The sequence below is a fragment of the Periophthalmus magnuspinnatus genome, chromosome 1, assembly GCF_009829125.3.
Source record: "Periophthalmus magnuspinnatus isolate fPerMag1 chromosome 1, fPerMag1.2.pri, whole genome shotgun sequence".
Classification (NCBI taxonomy): domain Eukaryota; kingdom Metazoa; phylum Chordata; class Actinopteri; order Gobiiformes; family Gobiidae; genus Periophthalmus; species Periophthalmus magnuspinnatus.
The window spans coordinates 27,924,327-27,948,531 of record NC_047126.1 but is presented as its reverse complement, the minus strand read 5'-3'; the positions used below and the strand labels follow the sequence as shown (position 1 = coordinate 27,948,531).

General features: G+C 38.5%; 1 protein-coding gene across 5 annotated transcripts in view; it reads left to right on the top strand.

The window, feature by feature from the left end:
- fam13a (family with sequence similarity 13 member A) overlaps positions 1–23,645 on the top strand; it is a 61,441-nt gene extending 37,796 nt beyond the window's left edge. For 2 of the 5 annotated variants that reach the window (XM_055226779.1, XM_055226747.1), the window contains exons 12-26: positions 1,592–1,778; positions 5,674–5,723; positions 5,864–5,900; positions 12,163–12,322; positions 15,028–15,093; positions 16,757–16,973; positions 17,524–17,665; positions 18,023–18,104; positions 18,308–18,513; positions 18,973–19,056; positions 19,801–19,896; positions 20,599–20,682; positions 21,558–21,754; positions 22,573–22,674; positions 22,770–23,645. In XM_055226779.1, coding sequence (XP_055082754.1) covers positions 1,592–1,778; positions 5,674–5,723; positions 5,864–5,900; positions 12,163–12,322; positions 15,028–15,093; positions 16,757–16,973; positions 17,524–17,665; positions 18,023–18,104; positions 18,308–18,513; positions 18,973–19,056; positions 19,801–19,896; positions 20,599–20,682; positions 21,558–21,754; positions 22,573–22,674; positions 22,770–22,893 — 1,834 coding nt within the window. In that variant the 3' untranslated portion in view covers positions 22,894–23,645. The remainder of the gene's footprint in view (positions 1–1,591; positions 1,779–5,673; positions 5,724–5,863; positions 5,901–12,162; positions 12,323–15,027; positions 15,094–16,756; positions 16,974–17,523; positions 17,666–18,022; positions 18,105–18,307; positions 18,514–18,972; positions 19,057–19,800; positions 19,897–20,598; positions 20,683–21,557; positions 21,755–22,572; positions 22,675–22,769) is intronic. The other 3 variants (XM_055226853.1, XM_033971931.2, XM_033971940.2) reach the window with 3 other exon arrangements.
- Positions 23,646–24,205: the final 560 nt, after the last annotated feature.

The following is a 24,205-nucleotide window of genomic DNA, read 5'->3' as shown; positions in this document are numbered from 1 at the left end:
TTAGACTTGAATGTGAGTTTTGTTTTTAACACATCTGACCATAAAGGACATAGATGGGACTATAACAACAGACACAAGCTAACTAACATTAGCCATCAGTTTTTCAGTTAGTCACTTTCAACTTTTTTGTTGACAACTAAACACCATGAATGCATGTATTGTTTAAATTTTGTATTTTGCATTTTAATCTTAAGAGTTTTTGGCTGTGTTTGCTAATGTGTGCATTGTGTCACCATGGTAACTCCTGAACATAAAAGTCTCCAGCCTGACGTCACTGCAAAGTATCAAGTGAAAGGCTAATGTTGATGAGTTGTCAGGTTCAGTTAAAATGTACACTCGGGTGTAGTACAAGGATCATTTTTAACTGCCAGTCAGTGCTGCTTGTGTTATAAACATTCACCCACAGCTAAGAACAAAAACACAAACTAGTTGTGCTTAAACAAATGAATAACACTTTGTTGCTTGTTAATGTTTCAAATCCACTTATAGATGGTGTTTAAAGGGCCTATATCTTACACTGTGCACTGTTTTAATGTCGTTTCCTCATCAAAGACATACCTGGAGTTTTGTTTTGTTTCATTCTCACATGTTTAACATACAAATCCTGCATATTTAGGCTGAGTTCTTCTCTGAAACGGAAAACATTCGGTTCCATCTTGTGATGTCACGTGGAAGTGCTCCACTGTGTTTATAAATTCCAAACACCTTCACTAGAATCATTTGGTTGATTTCAGCCCTGGAACTGCCTATCTGTACTGAACAAAAGGTAAAATTTGTTGTTAACTTGAAAACTACCATTCCATGACATCACAAAGTGGAACAGCACTTTGAGCTCTGGAAATGTACACAGACTCAAAAAACAGGAAAATGTGTGAATGAAATAAAACACAACTCAGGATAAGTTTTGGATGAGGTACCAACATTCTAACATGCTCACAAGAATCAATTTTGTGTAATATACGACATTTAAATGAATCAACAGATATCCCAACAATTAAACTAAAGCTAACTTCCCAAGGTTTTTCCATCTCATTTTATTTTCACTAAAACACCATTGTTACCTATAATGGAATAATTTGAAATCTTGTATATTATTTTATAATAACTACACTTAATAAAGCATTAACAACACGTAATTAATAACAAATTGTTTACTAAAGATTAGTAAAAAACTATCTTTTTTTAAAGAAATAAAAAACATGTTTTATACTAATGTATCCTAATGTAAAAACTTTATTAATTCCATTCCATTTTTATGTTGCTAATGGAAGTCGTCTATGATAACCAGTTCAGTCATAACGGCAGGAGTCGTCTCTGCAGGAGGCTAATCCTTGTTGATGGACACCACATCTCATATCAGTGACACACGGATTAGACCAGGGAAGAAGAGTCCACTGTGCACAGTAAATGGCAAATAAACAGAATTAACATTAAGCAGTGTTGTCACAATACAAACATTTCAAGCTTGATGTCACAATTAAGGAATAGACTTGATATTCAATATACCACATATAATACCACAATAATAAAAAACCTTGCTGTTGGGAGAGCAGAATCAATTTCCTCACCATTTCCACGTGGTTGTCAACAGTGCTATATCTGCTCGGGGAGGCACCAATAAAGAGAATATCCAGTCAAGTAGCCGGAACGGTGGTGGTGCTGCTGTGCCGGAGGAGGACCCAGGCCAGAGGAGCCTTGTAGAGCTGACATCCAGGGCGAGGAAGTGGAGACACAGTCCAACGCTAGTGCCGCTAAGTGACAACCAGGACGCCCACGCGGTGAGTCATCTCTCTCAGCAATAATCTTTGTAGTCTGTCTTGTGTAGATTGTTGGAATAAAGACTGTTCCACAGGTCAATACAGCTGAATATATGATAAATATTTCTAACTTATTTCATAGATTCATAGAAATACAGTTTGAAATTTTAGTATCGTGACAACACTAGTAGTGACTAATAATAATACAAACTCGATTTTGATGCTAAGGAATATACTCGATACACAGTATTCATTCTGCTATCACAATGATAAAAAGCACTTTCTTTTAGACAATAGAATTTGATTTCAACATTAAATGGTAGTACTTTCATGTGGCCTTATAGCTCTGTAATCCCTCAGTGGTCCAGGTAGGTTCCATAGTGGTCCATGGGTGTATACTAGTCTATGTGTCTTATACTTGTTCTGATACAGCTCAAGATCATCAAAGGTTCATTTCTGTCCTGTGGATGGGACTTTTTTAAATATGAATACCTTCTCCAACGAGTATCTAGTTTTGATACTAGTATTAGTATTGATTAGTATCTGATTTTTGATACTTTTCACAATCCTAGTCACTCACTATAGAAAATGGATGCCACTTTGAAGTTAACAGGAAACAGTGCAGTGGCCTAATAGCCCCCCTCCTGCCATTCTCATTATATTATGTCCTATAATGCACAGCAAGCTACGCTAATTGTTAAGCACTTTGCAGAAACAGAACAAATGCAAGAGCCACAGACATATAGGCAGTTGGATGGCGATTTTATCCACAGAGCGCCTCATTCTTTCGAGAGAGATCCGGCTGCAGACCTCCACCAGGAGTACCCTTATGTGACTTTTTAGGTCCCTAAAAGTAAACAAATAGCAGCCATGCCAAAAGACCGCTAAAGTCCACTGTTTCCTGGCCACTGTTTTCAATGTAACGTTACAGGAGTTGTGAGTTTTACACTAAAGACAAGCCCAAAACCAGACACAGGGCCGACGGCAACATACACAGACTACATAATATGTTATTTGTATTTATGACATTGTAGGCTACATGTTGACAGTTAGATATGTTTGTTTGGGACAACATGTTTTAAAACACTAATTTCCCTATGCAATAGGAATATGCAATAGTTATGATTTTTCATTTTAACAACAAATATATTATTTACAAGGCCCATTTTGGTTATCCACAAGTCGAGAGTGTTCCTCCTTCACTTTTCCCTCTATCCAAAAATGGCCTTCAATAGATCTAACAGAGCTAAAAATCTGGACAACAGAGAATCTGAACCTAGAAGGAAAGGCGTAACTATTTCTTACACGGCTGGTGTGTCTGAAACGCTTCAGAGAATTTTTAGACAGTTTGAAATTCCGGTCTATTTCAAAACTACAAACACTTTAAGACAGAAACTGGTTCACCCAAAGCACAAGCCATAAACAAAGCAATGTTGTCTACTCCATTTAGTGTAGTGAATACTGCAGTGAGTGTTACATTGGAGAAACAAAACAGCCACTTCATAAGAGAATGTACCAACACCGTCACGAGAGCTCCTCTGGACCCCAGTCCGCCGTACATCTCCATCTCAAAGACACTAACCATTCCTTTGAAGACAGTGAAGTTCAGGTCTTAGCCAGAGAAAAGAAATGGTTTGAGAGGGGAGTTAAAGAAGCTATTTTTGTCAGGAAAGGCCAATCCTTCCTTGAACAGGAATCGGGGCCTTAGGCATCACCTTTCTCCGATATATAACTCCATCCTCAGACCCAAAGGAAATGTGAAAAACACCCATTAAGGGGTGTATAAATATGTTAAGTATATCTCAGGCACAGTGCACACTTAGTGTAGCTCAATAGACATAGTCTACATACAAAAACTGTAAACAAAAGCTGTTTCCAGTTTCAGTGTAGTTAGCTCCTCCCTTCAGATAAGGCACCACCAGCAATCTGACCAGAACTGAAGAAGCAGCTTGGATGAGCAGTGAATTGTCTTCACTCCAACTTTTTGTCCAGTTGACAGATTTTACTTTGGCTTTTACTATGGATCAAACCTGGACGACTGAAGGATTACACAGGCAATTTCTCAGTGGGCTTCCTCCAGACACTCAGTTTTCCTCCATTAACCTAAAAACACATACAGTAGCCAAAATCCTCCAGCTAATGTAGTCCTGTAGTCCAAACCTAGCTCAGGATCTGGAGATGTGTCCCTCAGGTAAAAACAGCCTGGAAAATATTGGTTTTCCTAGTTTCATACTTAATATGACTCAAGCAATATGTAAGTAAGTGTAAGTGTAATCTCTTGTGTGAACCCTCCTGTCTGCAAGTCATTAATCTGTGTGACTCTACACCATCAGAGAACAGCAAGAGGTCTCTAGTGCAAATTGTGCTATGGATTTAATTCATGTTTAGACCAGGACACTTTGTGAAGAATGTTGAAACAGGATTCATTTTTGTTACTCATCTTTCACGACGGCAGCATCAAGGCCATGCTAGTCACCTCAGTGATCTTTTGCAAACGTAGAGTTTAGCTGCATTGGCATCTATGGCTCCAAGACTGATGGAAATAGACTTGTCAAGTGCTACTGTCACACCTCAGGACTCAGGAGGGCTATGTTTCCCATGCTAGCTCCTTATGCAACTGTACGGATAACACATCACCCTGACACACATGGTCTGTGAGCGATACCTGGCACAGCTGAACACTTGCCAAAACTGTCACCAATGTTCCTGTCAGTGTGATCATGAGCAAGGGTATTTAGAGCGGGGTAATATGAGAAAAAACACATTTTCCCTCATATTGATAAAGCTTGACCACATGTGTGGAGCTCTCAGCTGTGGACCTCTCGATTCAAAACCCCCAACCATATTACTGACGATTAGTCACACCCTGAGGATGTCTTAGGGTGGATTTGATTTTTCAATATAACAATACATCGCCTGATACCACCTTTCCTTTCTAAATCAGCAGCCATGCAAGTTCTCATACCAAATCATTCTGCTCCAATCACAGTTTATCTCAAATGCACTAAAAATGTAGCTACCAAGTATAAATACTTTTGATACTAGTGGATTCAACTATACCAACATTCCCTGACGTTGTGATACTAACCTTAAGCACTGCTCTGTCTGAAGCTCTGTTGCTCAAGTTAGATTTTAATCTGAGTTTTATTTTACCACAATATGACCATAAAGAACAGACTTAGCTGGAACTACAACAGGTGAGCTGATTTGTCCTCTTAAACATGACTTGCACATAAAATTACAGTCACAAGCTAGTTAGCATTAGCCAACAGTTTTTAGTTAGTCACTCTCGCCATTTTGTTGAAAATCAAACCTCTAAACAGGACCATGAACACTCATATTGATCACAGGCTCCTGAAAATGTGTTGTTTAAATCCATTTTGTATTTATTCAGTTTTATTCAGTTCAGTTTTTAGACAATCTTAACCTATTTGACAGTGTTTGCTAATGTGTGCATTGTGTCACTATGGTAACTGCTGAACATTTCATCTTGGGAAACACGCAGAACACCCCCAATGTGATTTCACTGCAAAGTATCAATTGACAAAATGTTATTTTTCAATTCAAATATTAATAAAGTACACATTGAAACCCATTCAACCCTGTTCTGCAGCTTAAGGCAGAACAAATAGCTATGATTCATAATATTTGCACAAACATGTTTTTTTTTTATAAATCATTGTAAATGGTGGCATTGGAATTGGTATTGAGAGATGATGTAGACTTGACTCACTTATCTTATCAGTATTTGTTTGTATAGTTAAAAACAAACATGGTTTTATCAGTATTTTTATGAGTTTCAGTTTAGTTCCTCTTTTCATTTATGCGTTTATAGCATGGCATCACTGTAGTGTAGTGGCTTGTGCAACTTCATTTTGTTTTGGTAACACAATGATTGCACATATTTCTTTTAAAGGAGACCTATGAGAGATCTGAGGCAACCTACATGGAGGCATTCAAAAACTGGTGAGAAAAACAACTGACAGTAGCATAGAATCTCCACGTACTTTTTAGCCTTACTGTTGTTTCATTTATAATTGTTGTTATCTATGTTGGCCTAAGGTTACTAGATTGATCATAAGTTTTTTCCTTCCTTGTATTTTCAGGAATGACACTACACTAGAAACACCTTCCTCCTCAGTAGTAAGTACAGCACAACACTGTTATATTGTATTAATGCGAGTGTACCAGTTACTGATCACCACCTGTTTCGCTATAGTTTCAAAAATAGTAACTTTAATCTTCAATCAGGTCCTGCAGCAATAAAATTAATCCTTAAAAGATTGTGACATTGTCAACGAAGGCACAAACAAACATGTGTATTATGTATCAGAACCAGATCGATTGATGTCCACACACCAATATGTTTTATATTTTTTTTATTTTTACTCGGATGGATCCAGATGGTTTTTTTGTCACAGCTCAGGTTGTAGCTCTGTGCCAGCCCTGCACTGAGATGCCATCTGGACCGGCACACACTACCCTATAAGCTGGTTATCAGTGAGTCTGCTTTACTCATCAGTCTTGTTATGTCAGAAAGCCACACAGTTTATTTTAAAAGAAATTTATCAGGCAAGATTACAATATTTGTATATTGGTTAGAATCACCAAATATTAAATAAAAAAATGTAACATACATTTAAAAAAAGTTTACAAACTGCTCAGTGTGCCAGCCAGTCAACCACAAGAGCAGCCAAATACAACCATGGCAGCTACGGAGTGCTCAGTTGTTGAATGCAGCACACACAGGGGACACTGAAACTGTTCTTTGAATAAACATGTCTACATTTTGTGCCAGTTACTGGCCCACATAAAGTTACATTAAGAGGGATACCTACCACCCTGAGAGTACAAATTACTGCAAAATGTTACCAAATTTTATGTATTACGTTTTCACTACTGGTCAGACATTTACGTATAGAGTATGTCCACTAAAAGATTAATTAAGATGATGAACAGGTTTTCTTCCTGCCAACCAGTTTTGTCACAATACTGAAATTTCAAACTCCACTTCGAGGAAAAGGCTAGATACTCTAGTTCGATATCACTATCTTAATAATAGTGTTACATGGTTGCAATGTAGGTTCTATTCATTAGTATATGGGTGCCAGTTCTGCTTGTACGGGGTAATAGATTTAAATGTTAAATGTAGACATTTCTTCAACAGCTTTGACATGATAGCCTGTTTTAAGTACATTTAAAATGTACTTATTTTTCCTGAAATCCTTACATGACATCAGACTGAGTACTGAGTGCTGGAAGGGTCTAAAGTTACAAACACAGAATCCTCCTAATTCTCTGTGACATCCCCACTTCCTGTTTTGACAGTCTTGACCTTCAAGCACTCCTTCCAATATCCTTCCAATATTTATATATAGCTTTGTACGGAAGACGGGGCCACCATGCTTGTGTACCGTGAAATAAAAATACAGGCCACAGATTTCTTGAAACAATAAATATATTCCATGGATCTGTTAAATGTTTACAGTGACTATTTTAAGACATTTAAGTTGCAGTCAAGTCCTGTTTGCACACTCAGCATAATCCGTCCCAAATAGAGCATTAACCATCGTCTAGTGCGTTCCCATTCCCACATACACACGCACAAACACACACAGTTAGACTTCCCCCTCCTGCACCAGCTGGACCTCTGATGGTGATGTAATTGTCCACGCAGAGACTGGACGTCCACTGGTTTGAACCTGAACATCTGTGCTCCCGCTAATCCACGCCCATGCCCCTCACAGCGTCTTGGGTTGCTACTACTACACTGGCCTGAGCCCTCAAAAGCTGCTTTCAAACAGTGGTTCAAACATGGCTCTATTTAGATTGATTTCGAGGATTATCCAGTCATCATCAAATAGAACGAAAACATTACAGATGCATACAAAGGGGATTGTTGGATCAAAGAGTTGTGCCAAAGTTACTTAAAGTGCATATGATAGGTTGGTTAGACTAACTTCACTAAAATGCAGTTAGCATAGATAAGATTTATTAACATTTTTTTTTTCTCATTTGAGGAATTTTTGATTAAGTTTATCATTTTTCTAGCATGGAAATGCAATGTGACAAAAATGGGCTGTAGTTGACTACATAAATTCTTGGTTGACTGAAAATTCATTTAAATAAAATGATTAGTTGACTAATGCACATTTTAGTTGACCTCTTAAAACGCCATCGACTGATTAATCAACTGAACAACTTAAGTTTACAGCTGTAGACATAAGACGCTCATTGTGTTAATATACTGTGCATGAGGGCCAGAGCTAACCCACAAAAATATACATCTGTAAATAAAAGTCTATGTCCTTGAGTTTATGTTCAGTTTGCCTAATAGAGATTTTAAATACCGGTAGCTAAATAAATACTAACCTTAGGATTCATTCAGTTGAAGTGATTAATGTATTTACTAGCAGTGATCCAGCTGTTTATATCCATATTATTCCATGGTTCTTTTGTTTACCTTTTAACATCGTTTCTCCATGAATGTTTTTCAAATGTTGTCAGTAATCAAACATTTTTGACATTTGATCCCAAACACTAGAACACATGACTACTTCCAGGCATTTTCAACTTCATTCACAAACTGTCTCTTCGTTAGTGTAAAACTGGAACATTTATCCCTCCAAACTAGAAAAACTCGAAAACCAAATCAAAGTATTGAGTTTATTCCTTAGTATCAAAATCAAGTTTGAAAGCTTTGTATTGTGACAACTATATACCAAACTAAGTAATATTTATGCATACTTTTATGTACTTTAACATGTGCACATTAGTATTGCGTGATTCATCAGCTGCATATGTTTCACCTCAGACTCATGGTGATGTAACGGGCTCATTTAAGTCGTGCTTTGTGGATGACTCGATTGCCCTCAGCTGGTGTCAGTGGCCACTCATTAAACGCCTTTCCCTGAGTTTCCATCAAAACTATTCAGGCTACTTAGCATATTAACACAACGAGACCCAATCACCACACCTGAAACCATAAGACTTTAATGCCATTGATTTGGGCTAGTATTGATCACCACAGGAGATGGTCATTGTTATTTAGCTTTTGTACATTAATTATCTTCAATCATTTCAACTTTTCACAACAGTTGTACCATAATATGTGAGAATTGTAACGCTAACTGACATGCATTATTTTTGTACAACCACACAGGTAACTCGGCACATAGGATTGCCAAAAGTATTGAAAATCAGATACTAATCGATAAAACTAGTATTGAAAGTAGATTCTCATTTAAGCAAATAATGATACTGCAAAAAATCACATTAACAGGACAAAATTTGAGTATTTTAGTGCGATTTTGAGCTTTATCAGAACAAATATAAGACCTCATGCTAAGATAAAGAAAGTACTATTATTTAGTGTATGAAAATGACATTCTATTACTAAAAAAGAGCATGTTTTATCTTCATTGTGGTATCTTAATCTGCATCAAGTAATCAGTCTATTCCTTAGTATCGAAAAAGTTTGAAATTTTTGTATCGCAAGAACTACTTACGCTTTGAGCATCACCATATCCACGTGAACTACTGTTAGCAGGGACTAGCTTCAACTAAAACAGAAATAACTAATGCCTTGAACATCTGTGAATAGCCAAAATGTTGTCAGATTTAAAAGTGAACTATTTTCAGTTTGTGGGACCATGGTATAAGCGGATTAAACAGCAAGGAGCAGTGCGTTACACAGTTTTAAGGAACCTTTCTCTCCCTAAATAACATGTTTCTGAGTCTGTGTGTTCTGGAAGACTCAGAAACGTGGAAATAATTATTGTGGTGCAAAAACAATAGCTCCACAGTGAAAAAACAATCAATAAAAAGCAAATAAAGCTGCCCATAGTTCTGCCTCTCAGTCAAAATGATGAGGGCCATTTTTCAACTAGAACGATGCCAGTGCATAACCTTTATAGACTGCATCTTTAATGTCATCCTTAATAACTGATGCTTTATGATTATGGTTCATGATTAGAAGTAGCTTGTCAAGATTTAGTTTTACTGTAATTATAATCAATGAAAGTGCCATTCTAATTTAATCAACTAAATCCATAATAATTTGGTCAGCCACAAAATATAGTTGTTATTTTAGCTATGATAAATTATATGGGATTGCTTAATGGGGTATGTACAGACATGTTTCTTGGACATAAAAGTTTATTTGGGGCTTTGGGATTGAAAATTAGAACATGGCTCTTGTCTCCACGTGTGCCTTTCATTTATTTTTAATTTGTATTATTTTAATAGCAATACTTTTAGTCAACAAAAATATATTTTTATATTTTGTCTACAGCAATGTGAGTAATTTCAGTCTTAATTTGAATCACTATGATTACTTTTTATTTAGTCTTAGTTTTTATAGTTTTAATATGTTAGTCGATAAAAGTTACAGCCGGTTATCCATGCTTTAGGTTGATGGGGGAAATCAGAGGTAGGTGTTTGTGCTATGGTTCTCAAGACAATTATCCAATCAGAAAGCAGAGTGAGCCTCACATGACTCTCATTTGGGTTCCCAGTTTCAGTGCCGCTCTCTGATCTGAAGCCTCACTCCCTAAACTCCAGCACCTGCAGCCAGTTATTAATCAGTGTCTCTGCAGAATGCTGTCCAGAAAAACTTGTGTCCTCTGTCTACAGGTTTAGGCAGTGGCAACACAGATTCAGTTGTGATTGTAGTAGTTTTTTTAAACTTTAAGAGCTCAGGCTACATACAGTTCCATTTTGAACATTACTTGATTAAGATCTTTTTTGTTAATATAAATGCAATATTTGATTATTAAAGGCTAAAGGTTCTATATAACACAAAATTGACTCTTGTGAGCTTTAAGCCATGATGGAATGCCTACCCAGAGTTGTGTTTTGTTTCATTCTCAGATTTCTCCCTTTATTAGTCTGTCAAAATGTATAAATCTCAAAATGCTCTGTTCCACCTTCTGATGTCATGTAGTAGTAGTTTTCAAGTTAACAGCTCCTTTTAAAATTCAGTAGCGATTGGCCATTCCAGGGCTGAAATCATTCAAATGATCCTACTGAGGGTGTGTGGAGTTTAAAGACACACCAAGACAAATTTCCCTTTGGGACAATAAAGTTTATCTTATCTTATCTTACTTCCTGTATTATCACATGACATCACAAGGTGAAAAACAAAACTCCAGATATGTTTTGATGAGGAAACAACATTATAACAGAGATCCGAAAATGGCATAATATATAGGCCCTTTAATAATATATTTCCTCTCATAATTACCTGAATACACTTGTGGGTCAGTCTCAGTCCTTTGTTTAGTGAACCCATCCTTCCCACTCTGATATAAAAACAGATTTGGTCTGAGCAGTGCAGCGTGTTCTGTGCTGCGGAGGGGGCTTTGTGCTGTCATATTTCAGAATGGTGTCGGTAACAGCTCCGTGAGGTCACTTTCCTCCAACAGACTTCTTGTAACCGGCATTAATCCCACTTTGTATCCACTACAATCCACTTGAACAAATGATAATACCTATTTTGGCTTGCTGCCTCTGTTCAACCACAAAAACGTACTTTGACTATATTAACTTTATTTTTCTCTACTTATAAATGAAAACTACAACAATTCCTGCTCCATGTGTCCACAATATCCCGGAACATGCACACTGGCATTTATGAGGTGTGGTTGAAGAAGTGTGTTTTATCTAAATTTAGCTTGGTCGCATGCCCAGACAGAAGAAATTGTACCCCCTTTGAATTTGACTGACCCATGTACACGCAGTAGATGCATGACCAGCTAAGTATGTTGTCCTCGTTTATTACTTGTATCATATTAGTCTAGTGGTTTAATAAAGCTATGGTTATACAGTAGTGCTAACTGCTTTGTGTTTCTATACAAAAACAGACTGATAATAGGGGGGGGGAAATAACTCAAGTCAGCCTACGTGTGCTGGCTCACAATCTGTGTGCCCTCCCCTCCCTCTTTCGCTCGCTTATGCTGCACAAACAACAAGTACAAGGCAGCTCCTGGGTGGGGAGGGAAAGGAAAGGAGAGGGGGGAGGGAACGGGAGAGAGGGAGAAAGAGAGACGGAGGGGGGGGGGGAGTGAAAGAAAGCAAGGGCTACTGTTGAGAAAAAAGCAGGAAGAAGGGAGGGTGGAAGAAGTGAGGGATTTACCAAAAAAAAAAAAAAAGTAGGCAGGGTTTGACCACTCCTCCTTTCCGTACACACACACAGACAGAAAATGGGCGTACGCGCTGGCCAAAAGCTACCGTCCAATCAGAAACAAAACCTCTCCCATTATGTGAGGGCTGGGCTTGCGGGACAGGAGGGGGAGAGCATGAGACCCAACTTAAAGAGTGTGTCTTGCTCCCAGCACTGACATTGTGGTGTCTAAGCTTTTGCTATTATAACCACTTCACTTCTTTTACTCTCATGGTTGTGCAGACGCTAAGGATGAAGATTCAGGAGTCTCCCGTCGCCTGTGACACGGGGAGGGTCGGAGTGGGGGGAGGAGGCGTTTCTGACCCGGATTGCGAAAAGTCGGGCTGCGAGGACGTGCCCCGATTGGACCTGACAGCTCTGACCGAGGACAACAATTGGGGAGGTGAGGCTTTAGGCTACCACATGCTTGTTTTTTGTCATGTTTGTGTTTCACTGTTGTGTGTCTCCATTTTGAGATGTGTTAAATAGAAACATTGCATTGTCGCACGCTGGAATACTTGCACATGGTTCTCAGCTGCCTTGTTTTTCTCTCTTCCTGACGCAACTGGCTGTGTGCATCCTGCAGGATTTAATTTCAATAGATCCTCTTAAGTTCTGCACACTCTTTAATGTGGGCGCGTGCTGGTGTAGTGTCTGGCCAATTTGACACAGCTACTTTTCCAGCTTGTTTTTTTGCTTCTGTTAAGTGATACCACATGGGTCCCTCTTGTTTGTTTTTGGCACTGCAGTTCCAAAGTTGTTATTCCAAATCTGGTCACTTGGTTTTCATTTCACTAGCTTAGTTTACATACTAGAACTGACAGCTGTTGTGGTTCTCAGACACAGGATCAATGAATAAATAAATGAATGCATGCATAATAACACCTTTTGTAATGTATTGACTCAGAATTTTAAGCTCTGGAACTTTCCACACTAGCTTGTCTGCAAAAGATTCATGTTTTATGTGCACATGATCCACTATAATGCACTACATACGACGGTGCTCTAGCCCCACGTGGTTTCCTATGTCTTCTCGTGGATAGTGCCAATGTTTGTTCATGCAAAGTGACTAGGGCACATTGCACTGACTATTGCAGTTGTTTTGTTAGGATATTGCATCATGGCGTATCAAGGGAGGAGGATGTTGATGTAACATTTAATTAAATCAACTGACATGCTGGAATGAAAATGAACAGGTTCCTGTGTTTAAATGGTTAAAGTAAATGTTAAAGTTTGTGTCTAGATTTTTTTTTAAAAGTGCTCTATATTTGTATAAGCAGCAGTGAGGTGGAAGTTTCCTGTTGCGTTGGAAATATTCCATGCTGCAAAAGTTCGCAGCCTTATGTTTGGGGCTGGGTGAAAGGAGGTATTTGATTTATAGAGCTCTCTAGTGGCCACAAGCAATAACACGAAAACAGAGAGCATGGGAAGGGTAGGCTTCACTGTTCAAATCACTTTCTACTTCTAGTTCAAGTTGTGACCTAATTATGCAACCTATGTTAATATATGCTTTTTTTAATGGAGAGGTCTACAGCCCACTTTATTTCCATCAAAGCATGTGATTTGGAGTTTAGACTTTGGAGGAAGAAATTTGACTGTTAAATGGCACTGATTAAAATCTGTGTTGTTAATGTTCAGGAAATTAATTCTGAAAACCATTTTAATTTGTTTTTAATAAGACAAAAATCAAAAGTGAGATTGATCGGTATGAGGAAAACAGTTGGATACATTTACGTATTGTCCAGTCCTACTATATGCAACAAATGCAGTTGGTGTGAATGCTGTGAAGTCAAGTTTGTTATATTTTGGGGTAGAAGTGCTACTGTACCTATAGATGTTAACTTTCCTGTATAAAATTGTGCATAAAAAAGCCCTGACACTGACTGGTAGTACCCAAAACTATGCGATCTGTATTTAGACTAAACACACATTGTTATTGTGTGGGCGTCTGCAGTTTACTGTTATAGTTTCTTTTCCTCTGGTGGTTTCCTCGCACTTGTCTCTTCTCCTAACCTCCTTCCTGTTGTACACCATGTCCCCATAACACAGATGACCTCATAGGAACTACTGCACAGATCCACTATGACAGACCCACATTTGCACAGCGCAGCAGCTTTCGCATCGCACACAAGCTGTCAAAATGAATCGAGAATTGTTAGTCTGTAACTAGGCCTGTCACGATAACACATTTTGAAGCACAATATATCGGTACATAGAAATATAATGATAATATTTAAACTACTTTATCCCATCATAACTACTTGATACCATAGTATCCTTACAATTTCTGAGCTGCAATAATAAACTAATAATTATTATAATAAGTTAATTAAAGTCTCTACAGCTCAAATCTTATGGTATTGGTGGTTTTCAGATTCAAATGTGATGATGTCATACTTCCAGATGGGGGGAGGGGGCAAGAGTCAGATATCCCTATTGATTACGTTGTACTTTGCCATGAAATATCTAAAAGGTAAATTCACAAATGTTAAACCTGATAATTTTTATTAGTGATTAGACCCAATACCTCACTGCATTACAACATAAATCAGCATTTTAACAACGTTAACGTAAACTCCCCCTCATCTGTATCAATATTATTGGCCTATAGAATGCTGTGAAACCCAGCAATTACAACTAAAATAACTAAATTCTCATTATTGCAAAGAAAGTATACACACGATAAACCCAAAAATCGTTGTTGTTCCAGTGATCATGTATTGGACGATAAGTCGATATAGTAATTATCTTGACAGGCCTATCTGTATCTGGCAGTGGCACGGCACTTGTGGTTAAATGAAGGGGGGTCAAAAACACAGCCAGTATTTATACTTGTACATACCACATGTACAGTACTTTTGGGTAGTGGTCGTGGTACGTGTTACTGTACTAGGGCCTCTAAAAGACCTTTGTCCCAGTACACATTGTGCCAACACTTTGGGGGGTGATATCTTTGCCTCTGCCCTTGCATGGTTGCCAACTCGCACAGACATTTGGAAGGGAAGCCAAACCATCTCGTGTGTCTATCCATCAAGTGTGCTACTTAAGCCACTCACGTCTTTCTATTAATTCAATCTATCCCCATGGGGTTTCTCTCTCTCTCCTTAGATCCTGCTTTTATAAACTCACCTTCTCTCGATTTCAAACGCATATTTTACTCAAGTTGTTGTGATGGTAAGTTGGTGTGAATGCTGACATGCATCTTTGTCAAGCTATGGAGTTTTTTCCCCCACTCTGCATGGCAACGCTAACAGCAACCTTTAACAAAATGGCAAAGAGGCATGTTTTGTTTTATTGGTCTAATCCCGCGCAACCATCGCCGAGCACTTGATTTAAAGGATTAATTCCCAAATGCCAGGGAGACTTAGCTTTAGCATTTAGCACGTAATGGACCTTCAGTAGATATAATGCAGGATGGAGTGTTTTCACCTGCTCCGACATGCTACATAGTGAGAAACTGCACGTAGCTGAAAGTACAGAAGGAACCCTGGGGACTAACCAGAGGTGGAATTTGAGCTAAGTTGCTTCCCGTACAGACTCACACTTACACTCCCCACCGCTAACAAAAATACACACTGGACACCATTTGACTGGCTGCATATTTTCACAACATCTCAACTGTTTACTTGGAATATCTCCTTCTGGGTTTGTTTTGCATTCCGGTTCACCTTGTAGCGTCTCGCAGTGTGGAGTTACCTGTTCTAATTTTCCATGAAACCAACCAGACAGCTCACACCAAGCCCCCAGAGCCACATGTGCAGTTTCTAGAAGGTTCTCTCCCTGCTTTGTAACCCTGAACTGTTCCATGTCCAGCCTCTCAGTATCCTTGAAAACATGGCCATCTGTGTGAAGGAATGGGAAATACAGCATGGAGGCATTACTGTAACATTTTTGCTAGGGTCGAGGCCTGACATTATCCCACTTTATTAATAGCTGGGGACTGTCATGGGTATTTGCAGAGCTATTTTTACCAAACATAATTATTACCAGACTACCAAGAGAGAAAACTTTTGGAACAAAGTGTTTAAGCACCAAGGCCCAAAGGAAGTACTATTTCACCATTTACATTTATGACTTCCAAGAGTTACTTTGCCAGTTGTTTTTATTTATAAAGAATTAGTTTTTCTTTTTCATTTAGCATGGATATTTAGCATGTAATGAGAGCAAAATTATCCTTTTTCCTTTTTTTATTTTTTTTCTTTATTTATTTTTTTATTACATCTTGTTATTTTTCAACATCTGATTTCAAATACAAATGTACTTTTCCTAGTTCCAGGCCCATACATATGTTGAAGGAAAATGTAGGCCAAATGAATAATGCTAATCAACACGCCCAAGGAGGTATAGGTTGTGCAGTGGTGACCCAGTTGAAAAAGCTGAAGTGGAAACATGTTACTTAATTTGCATTTAATGTGTGGTTTGCATTATATGTGTGTTACTTGTTGCTAATCTATTCACTAGCTTCGTTGAGTGCATGATTTGAGTGAGAAAGCTTTAAAATGGAACAAAATCAACTTTTAGTCAAAAACTGAGTCTCCAGTGGCCACTACAATTTTAAGTACTACGTGACCTCACACAGGACCGTCCTGATTACAGACAGGTGTTTCTGGTTACACCTGGTTGCGCGGGATTACACCTGGCTGCAGGGTAGAGTTTGAAGTGTGGATACCTCTTAGACCAATCACATGGTTAATTATACCTCTAGACCTTACTCCCCCCTCACCCTCTTCTCTAGTCCTCCAGGTATTGCCCAAATTAGCGGCTCTATTTGAAATGTGGTTGTGGGTGGAGGTGTTTAGTCCCACCTTAATCTAGAATGGTGTTGTGTTTTTTCCAGAGCCTGTACCGGCTTACCCACTACTGCAGAGGGAAAGCATGGACAGAGAGGAGGCCAGGCTCTCCCCTCGTGACGGTGGGCGTCTTATTCGACAGCTGCTGGACGAGGACAGTGACCCCATGGTCTCCCCCCGGTTCTACGCCTATGGACATGGCCAGCAGTACTTAGAAGATACAGAGGTGCCCCCCTCTCCGCCCAACGCACACTCATTCGTCAGGTAAACAAAAAAAAATTCAGTATGTTTAAAGAAGAAATACTGTGCTTGTGTTTGCTGTGTAGTTATAATCTATGAGACCTGTGGATCATTGTTATATTTGAACATTATAAATCCCAATTTGGTTCTAAAACGACTAAATAAATAGAAACAAGTCCATTGACTCACGCTGCCGTAAACGTCATCAAAAGAAAGCGCCGTGGATAGCTGCACATCATGCTGATAAGTAGTGAATTTTAAAAAAAATTACCAAAATGGCTACACAACACTGCCGAATCCTACACATATCACTGATTAAGAAAAGAAAATTGGAGAATGACTCTAAGTACAAAGCAGTGGGCGTGCACCAGTGATCAAAGCAATGACATCTTGAATACAGGAGTATATAGATTACTCAAACAGGCATGAATTGTGCTAAATAGAACTTCAAGAGGGTAAATGAGAAGGGGAAGTAGTTATAACATGGTTAAAAGCTCTGAATAGTCAATTTTTGCATAATGGGTCAGCTTTTTGTATACAAGCAAGTTTAACATGTCAAATCTGTCCCTTTTAGTCGCAGACGGAGTTCATCTTTAGGCTCCTGTGACGATGACAAAGAGGAGCTGACTTCAGCACAGCTCACAAAGAGAATTCACGTCCTGAAGAAAAAGATCCACAGATTTGAGGAAAAATTTGAAGAGGAGAGAAAGTACAGGGTAGGTCGGACCAACCGCCATGTTGTCTGAAATGACATTTTGTAACAGCACTTGACCTGCTTGAAGGGCAAAACACACAAATTATTAAGATGTCTGTCTAGTCAGGGTACACTGTTCCATACAAGGAAATAGACTGGTGTTTGTCAGTTCAACTTCAAGGGGCAGAAAGTGGCCCTTGTATAACACACAACACATCAACAGGATTGTGGATTGAAAATGGTTAGGGTTTGTGTGTTGACAGCTCCAGACCTGGATAAATCAAAAGGTTCCATTGCATTGCCAGATTAGTGCAGTTATAAAGTCAAAGCATTTAATTGTGAAACTAACCCTTTCTTTTTTCTGGTTTTCTTCATGCAGCCTTCCCATAGTGATAAAGCTGCCAACCCAGAAGTGCTCAGATGGGTTACAGAATTGTCCAAACTACGCAAAATGCTAAAAGGTAAAAATACTATTGGTTTTCAGATGTGATTATGTCATACTCCATCCATTTTAACAACATGAATTTCAGCTGTCCGCCGTCTGTATTAAACATTATTGGCCTATACAATGTTGTGATGTCATCTGAAACCCAGCAATACTCTAAATTTTATATTTTTCCAGCCATGTAAGAACATAAAGCTTACACTATTCATTTGTAATCAGAACAAAGAATATTGAAGTCAGAGGAGGACCTTCCACCTGTGACCCGTCAGCGCAGCAACACTCTGCCCAAAAGCTTCGGCTCCCAACTGGAGAAGAAACCTCAGCCAGAGAAGGCCCCCAAACCCCCAGTGGACATCACGCTGGAGAGCATTCAGAAGAAACTGCAAGAGAAGAGGGACGAAGTCAACCGGCCCGAAGACATCAAGGTATTGCTACTTTGCAGTGAAATCACGCTGGAGTGGGGGTCTACATATCTATGGCAGAATGTTCAGCGGTTTTCATAGTGACACAATGCACACATTTGCAAGTGCGGCCTGATAAGTTTTTAGAAAGTCTAAACACTCAAGAAAAGAAACTAAATGGCTTTAACAACAAAGGGGAGTGACTAACTGAAATCTTGTCTAGTGCTAGCTAGCTCTTGACAGTCATTTTATATGAGAGGCACTTGTTTAACAGCACAAATCAGCTCACCTGTTGTAGTTTCAACTAACAGTTCTTTATGGTTAGAGTCGGCTAAACCAAAGCTCAGATTACAGTCTTGAGTAACAGAGCTTCAGACAGAGCAGTGCCGCAGGTTGCATCACGCCCCCAGGGAATGTTGATGACATCAGCTGCAGAATAACAATAGTCTTGAGTGTGCGCTGAATTGCTTCCTATTTTTTTAGGACATGACTCGGGAGCAGATCGCAGCTGAAAAAGTAGCTCTGCAAAAAGCTCTCTTCTACTATGAGAACATCCACGGACGACCGGTAAGTTTTGTGACCTTAACTTGATTGAAAATAAGCTGAATGTAGTTGCCAGCCATGTTGGCCTCCCAAAAAAATGTTGTTTACCACTCGGATGCGACCTAGATTGCCAGCCAGGGGTGCATAATGCCTGAAGAGTGAATATGTGTTTGCCTGAATAATTAAAGAAGCAAAGTGCATGTTAAAGCCACAGTACTTAACTTTTTAGTCTAAAAATAAAAGTATGTTTTGGTTTTTTTTCATTGTATTTTCTACTGAAAAACATATGTCCCTACTGGGGCGGGCTTGCATCTCCACAAATCTAACTCTTATTTGGTCTGGGGGAGGGTCTCTTTGGGCTTGTTTTCATGTTCCTTTGGCTATAACCTTCCACAGTATAGCATAAAACTTATCTATTTCCATGGAGAATGTTCCAAAGTATGGTTTAACAAAAATTTCCTACAGAATCAAGCTGCTGATGTGCGACTTTCAGAAAGTTCCTCACTGTGCCTTTAAGCTGAAGTTAGAAATAGATGCACACTGAAAGGGGGTAGATATTTTGGTAGTCCCTGCTGCTGTTGCTGTCACGTCTATTGCTTTGCTTTATTCAGTGACCTTCACGCTCTAAAGGCTAGGACTGAATATTGCAGCAACTTTTCAGGGTTAGCAGTCAGCTTGTGTTAGAGCCAGTGAACATACACGGACAAGCAAAAAAGTAGCCAAAATGAACACTAAGAAATGGTCTGTTATTTTTGTTTTTGTTTTCAGGTGACCAAAAACGAGAGGCAGATCATGAAGCCGTTGTACGACAGATACCGTTTGGTGAAGCAGATCCTGTGCAGAGCCTCAACAATCCCAGTCATTGTAAGTTCATCCATTTTTTTATTTTACTACCCAACTGTTATGGCAAACTACATGGGAACTAGGAGATTACACACTTATATTAATTATATTTAATAGCCCTTTTATTATGTAAGAGACCATTATGGATTGACAACGTATAGATTATATAATTCGCTACTGGAGCTGTAATCCCATGTCACATAAAGTTCTGCTGGTGTGTTCTGTCTGACGCAGTAATGGGCTGTGGTTCAATAACTATAAGCCTATTCCTAATATTTAATGATTTTCTATATGACCTGGATTTTAGTAATAAAAGGCCAAGCAGAAAATTCACAAATTGATACTTTGCAGCTGATTTCATCAACATTCTCTGGGGGTGTGATGCTAACTAGGGGCACTGCTCTGTCTGAAGCTCTGTTACTCAAGTTAGACTTTAATTTAGTTTGAATTACAGCAGGTGATCTGATTTGGACTGTTAAATAACGTTACAGTCACAAATCGCAAGCATTAGCCATCCGTTTACTAGTTAGTCACACTCACCTTTTTATTCAAAATCAAATGTATAACCAGGATCACGAACGCTCGTCTTCATCAGAGGGTCCTGATGTCACTGCAAAGTATCAATATTGAGAATATGTTTGAAATACAGTGAGTTTTCCATTCTGTCAGCGAGGAACATAGAATAGTAAAAATGTGTCTCCTCCTTTTGAATGGTCGCTACAGGGTTCTCCCTCCAGCAAGCGCAGAGGGCCGCTGCTACAGCCTATAATCGAGGGCGAAACCGCACTCTTCTTCGATGACATCAAGGTGAAGAGCCACTGCTGCTAGTGCTCCTCCAGCTTTAGTGAATCTGACCACCAAAACCCCTCCCCTCATTTTTACAGCCCAAAGCCCCTCAGTTGAACCTGATTACTGCTTGCTGACTGAGAAGCAGCCTTGTTTTAACCTGCAGTTGAAAAATGTGGAATCAGTAGATGCCTGGTGTCTCATGTTATGTACGATCTGTGATTTGAATTGGTATGAGCTTGTTTAGTGGCATTTATAACATACTGTGTGTAATGTTACTATATTCATTTAGACTGGCCATAAATCTTTTTTTCCTCTTCCTTGTAAATAACATTTAATGAGTCTGGCCTCTTTAAATTCAATTATTTTGTTTTCAGTTGGGACAAATGGGTTTAAAATTGAAGAGGCAGAACCAATACTCACAGAATAAACTGCCTTAGTGATAAATGTTACCATGTTGACATTTTCATGGTCAGAATTGATTATTTGATACCCTTGGGTTTCAGAAAGATAAAAAAAATGTAGAACCGTTGCTATAGAGATTAGCTAAGTAAATATTATATCTTTGAATGGGAAAAAGTCCTTCAAAATATTTGCACGGGAAGTGTTCCAAATGCAGGCCGGTTTCGCTTTATAAAAATATGATCAAGTCTGGATGGCCAGTCTAATTTTAATTTTTTTTTAATAATTTGTCTACAATTTTAACCTGCTAACACATCTGAAATACTTAACTGTAGATGCTCAATGAATCAATTGAATTTCCTTGAAAAGTGATTAATAACCAACAACTAACCATGCATGTTGGGATCTGCAGAGCATCTGACTCAATGTTGTTACCACATAAATAGTTTATGGCTTACATAGACTGACCCGTGGGTTTGTTTATCTTTTTGCAGGAGGAGGAGGACGGCTCTGAAGATGACTCTGACACAAAGACGCAGGTTACCATGACAGTCAGGCCTGATCTGAGCGTGCTCGGTTTGATGGACCATATGGACGAGGAGGTCGACGGGTTCATTTCGCCTGTGGACGAATTGTCGCCGTCAAAGAACACTGCGGACATGGGGCTGTCCAACCTGCACTCTGCCACTATGTAAGTACAAGTCCATGATTATTGAAAATATATAAGTCTGTAATGTTCTTATTATTTAGACTTAACCCGGAAGTTAAATGTCTTAATTTACTCTTTTTTTTATTCTCTTTTTATTTTTTTTTATGTGTTATAATGTTGTTACCTCATCAAAAACTTCAGCTGGTTCAGAATTCAGCAGCTCGCATCATCACACGCACCCCTTCCATCAACCACATCACACCCATCCTTCAGCAACTATAAAATCCTGCTCTAACTGTCTTTAACTGTCTGTAAATTGTATATTATATTGTATTGTAAGGTGACCGTGAGTGCCCAGAAAGGCGCCCTATAAATAAAATGTATTATTAATATTATTATTAAAAACATAACTGTAGTTGTGTTTTATTTCATTCATACATGCAGTAGTTTTCAAGTTAATAGCTACTTTTTACCTTTTGTTCTGTAGAGATTGGCAATTCCAGGGCTAAAATTATCCAAATGATTCTACTGAAGGTGTCTGGAGTTTAAAAACTCAGTGGAGCACTTCCTGTTTTACGACATGACGACATAAGGTGTAAGAGAGTGTTTTCTGTTTGAGCGAAGACGTCACAGGAAGGTGTAGGGTTAGTGTGATAAACATGTGAGAAACAAACAAAACATAACTCCAGGTCTGTTTGTGATGAGGAAACATTATAACAGATCAGAAAATAACATAATATAGGCCTTTTAAATACGAAGTATAAGCAACTTTGTCACCACAATAACTTGGCGCTGTCCAACACCTGTTTGATTGTGTTCAGTAGCAAAACACTTATTGTCATCTTTTTTTTCTTTTATAGTGAGGAGCTTGTGGAGCAGCTCCAAGAGACCCGTGAAGAGAAAAAACGAATCCGCAAAAACCTCAAAGACTTCGAGGACCAATTTTTCAGGCAAAACGGAAGGTAGGACAAAGATCTAATTCACATTACATAAGATTGCATATATTGTAATTTTTTTCCAATCCAACTTGTGTTATGTCATTTCCTTGGTCTTGCAGGAATGTTCAGAAGGAGGACCGCTCCCCTCTGGCAGTGGAGTACAGCGAATACAAACACGTCAAGGCCAAGCTGAGACTGCTGGAAGTCCTCATCAGCAAAAGAGACTCCACCAAGTTCATATGAGAAATAAAACTAATAGACTGTTGGATAAAGACTGTTACATTTCATAACACTTGGGTGCGGTTGGAGAAAAAAAAAAACAGCAAACTGGCTCCCAACCTTCGTCTTCTTACTGCCACTTCAAGTCCATTTCAGATAACGCAAGACACGCACAAGCAAAAGAATCAAAACTTCTACTGCTAATGGTAATTTATTTCTTTCAATGTTTTTTTTATAGAACAAATGTTGTGTTCTAACGATGTAGTCTTAAAGAGATTGTTTTCAACTGAGATTATGAATGTTGTGTATTTTTGTAAGGGAGCTGTTGCCATTTTCTATGAATCAGTATTTGTAAATTGTCTGTAATAGCATACTTTTAAACTGCTTTAAAATCACGCTTTTGACATGCAACCAAAAGACACAACCAAAATGATCCGATACTCAATATGTGATTGTGTATTTGTGTATTATTTCCCTTACATAAGCTAAAGCCTGTTATAATCACTGGAGTAATGCACGGTGGTGACAAGATGGCCGCTTCCCCTCTCGCTCTCCACTTCATCTGTACCTTTGTAAATACAGATCACTGTGTTTGTTTACATTTCTGTGAGCAAGTACAATTTTATTTTCTCCAAAATGGATGATTTATCAGTGTAAATTTCTCAATGTTAACACTGGCAGACTTAAATCTTTTGAGTGTGTACATTTTAGTACATAAAGTGTATAAATTGTATTTTGTATATAACACAAATGAAATCATATTTTTACTGACATGACTCATGTGTCTGTGTCCATTTTTGGAAGAACTGACGGTGAACTTTTTCTGCCTTGAATGATCCTATGTATAGTGCTGTTACCAAACAAAATTTCAAACTCGATTTCGATACTGAGGAATGACACGATACTCAATACCAATTTCAATACCACATTAATGTTTAAAAAAACAAAACATTTTTTTCTTTAAATAATGGTGCTTTCTTATATATTCCCTTATATCTGTGTAATCCCTCCGTCGTCCAGGCAGGTTCCATAGTGGTCCATGAGCGTATACTAGTCTGTCGTCTTTTCTTGTTTTGATACAGCTCAAGATCATTTAAAGCTATTCAGGAAAGGTTCATTTCTGTCCTGTGAATTACTTTTTTTTAGTATTGATACCTTCTCAAATGAGTATCTCGTTTCAGTGCTAGTTTTTAGAATCTATTATCTGATTTGATACTTTTGACAACTGGCTTTTAATCCACAAAATAACCTGCAGGCAGTGTTCTTGTAAAAAATCTACCACATAAACATGTATACCATTACTCAAAATATAAAATTACATACTTTTAAAAGGAAA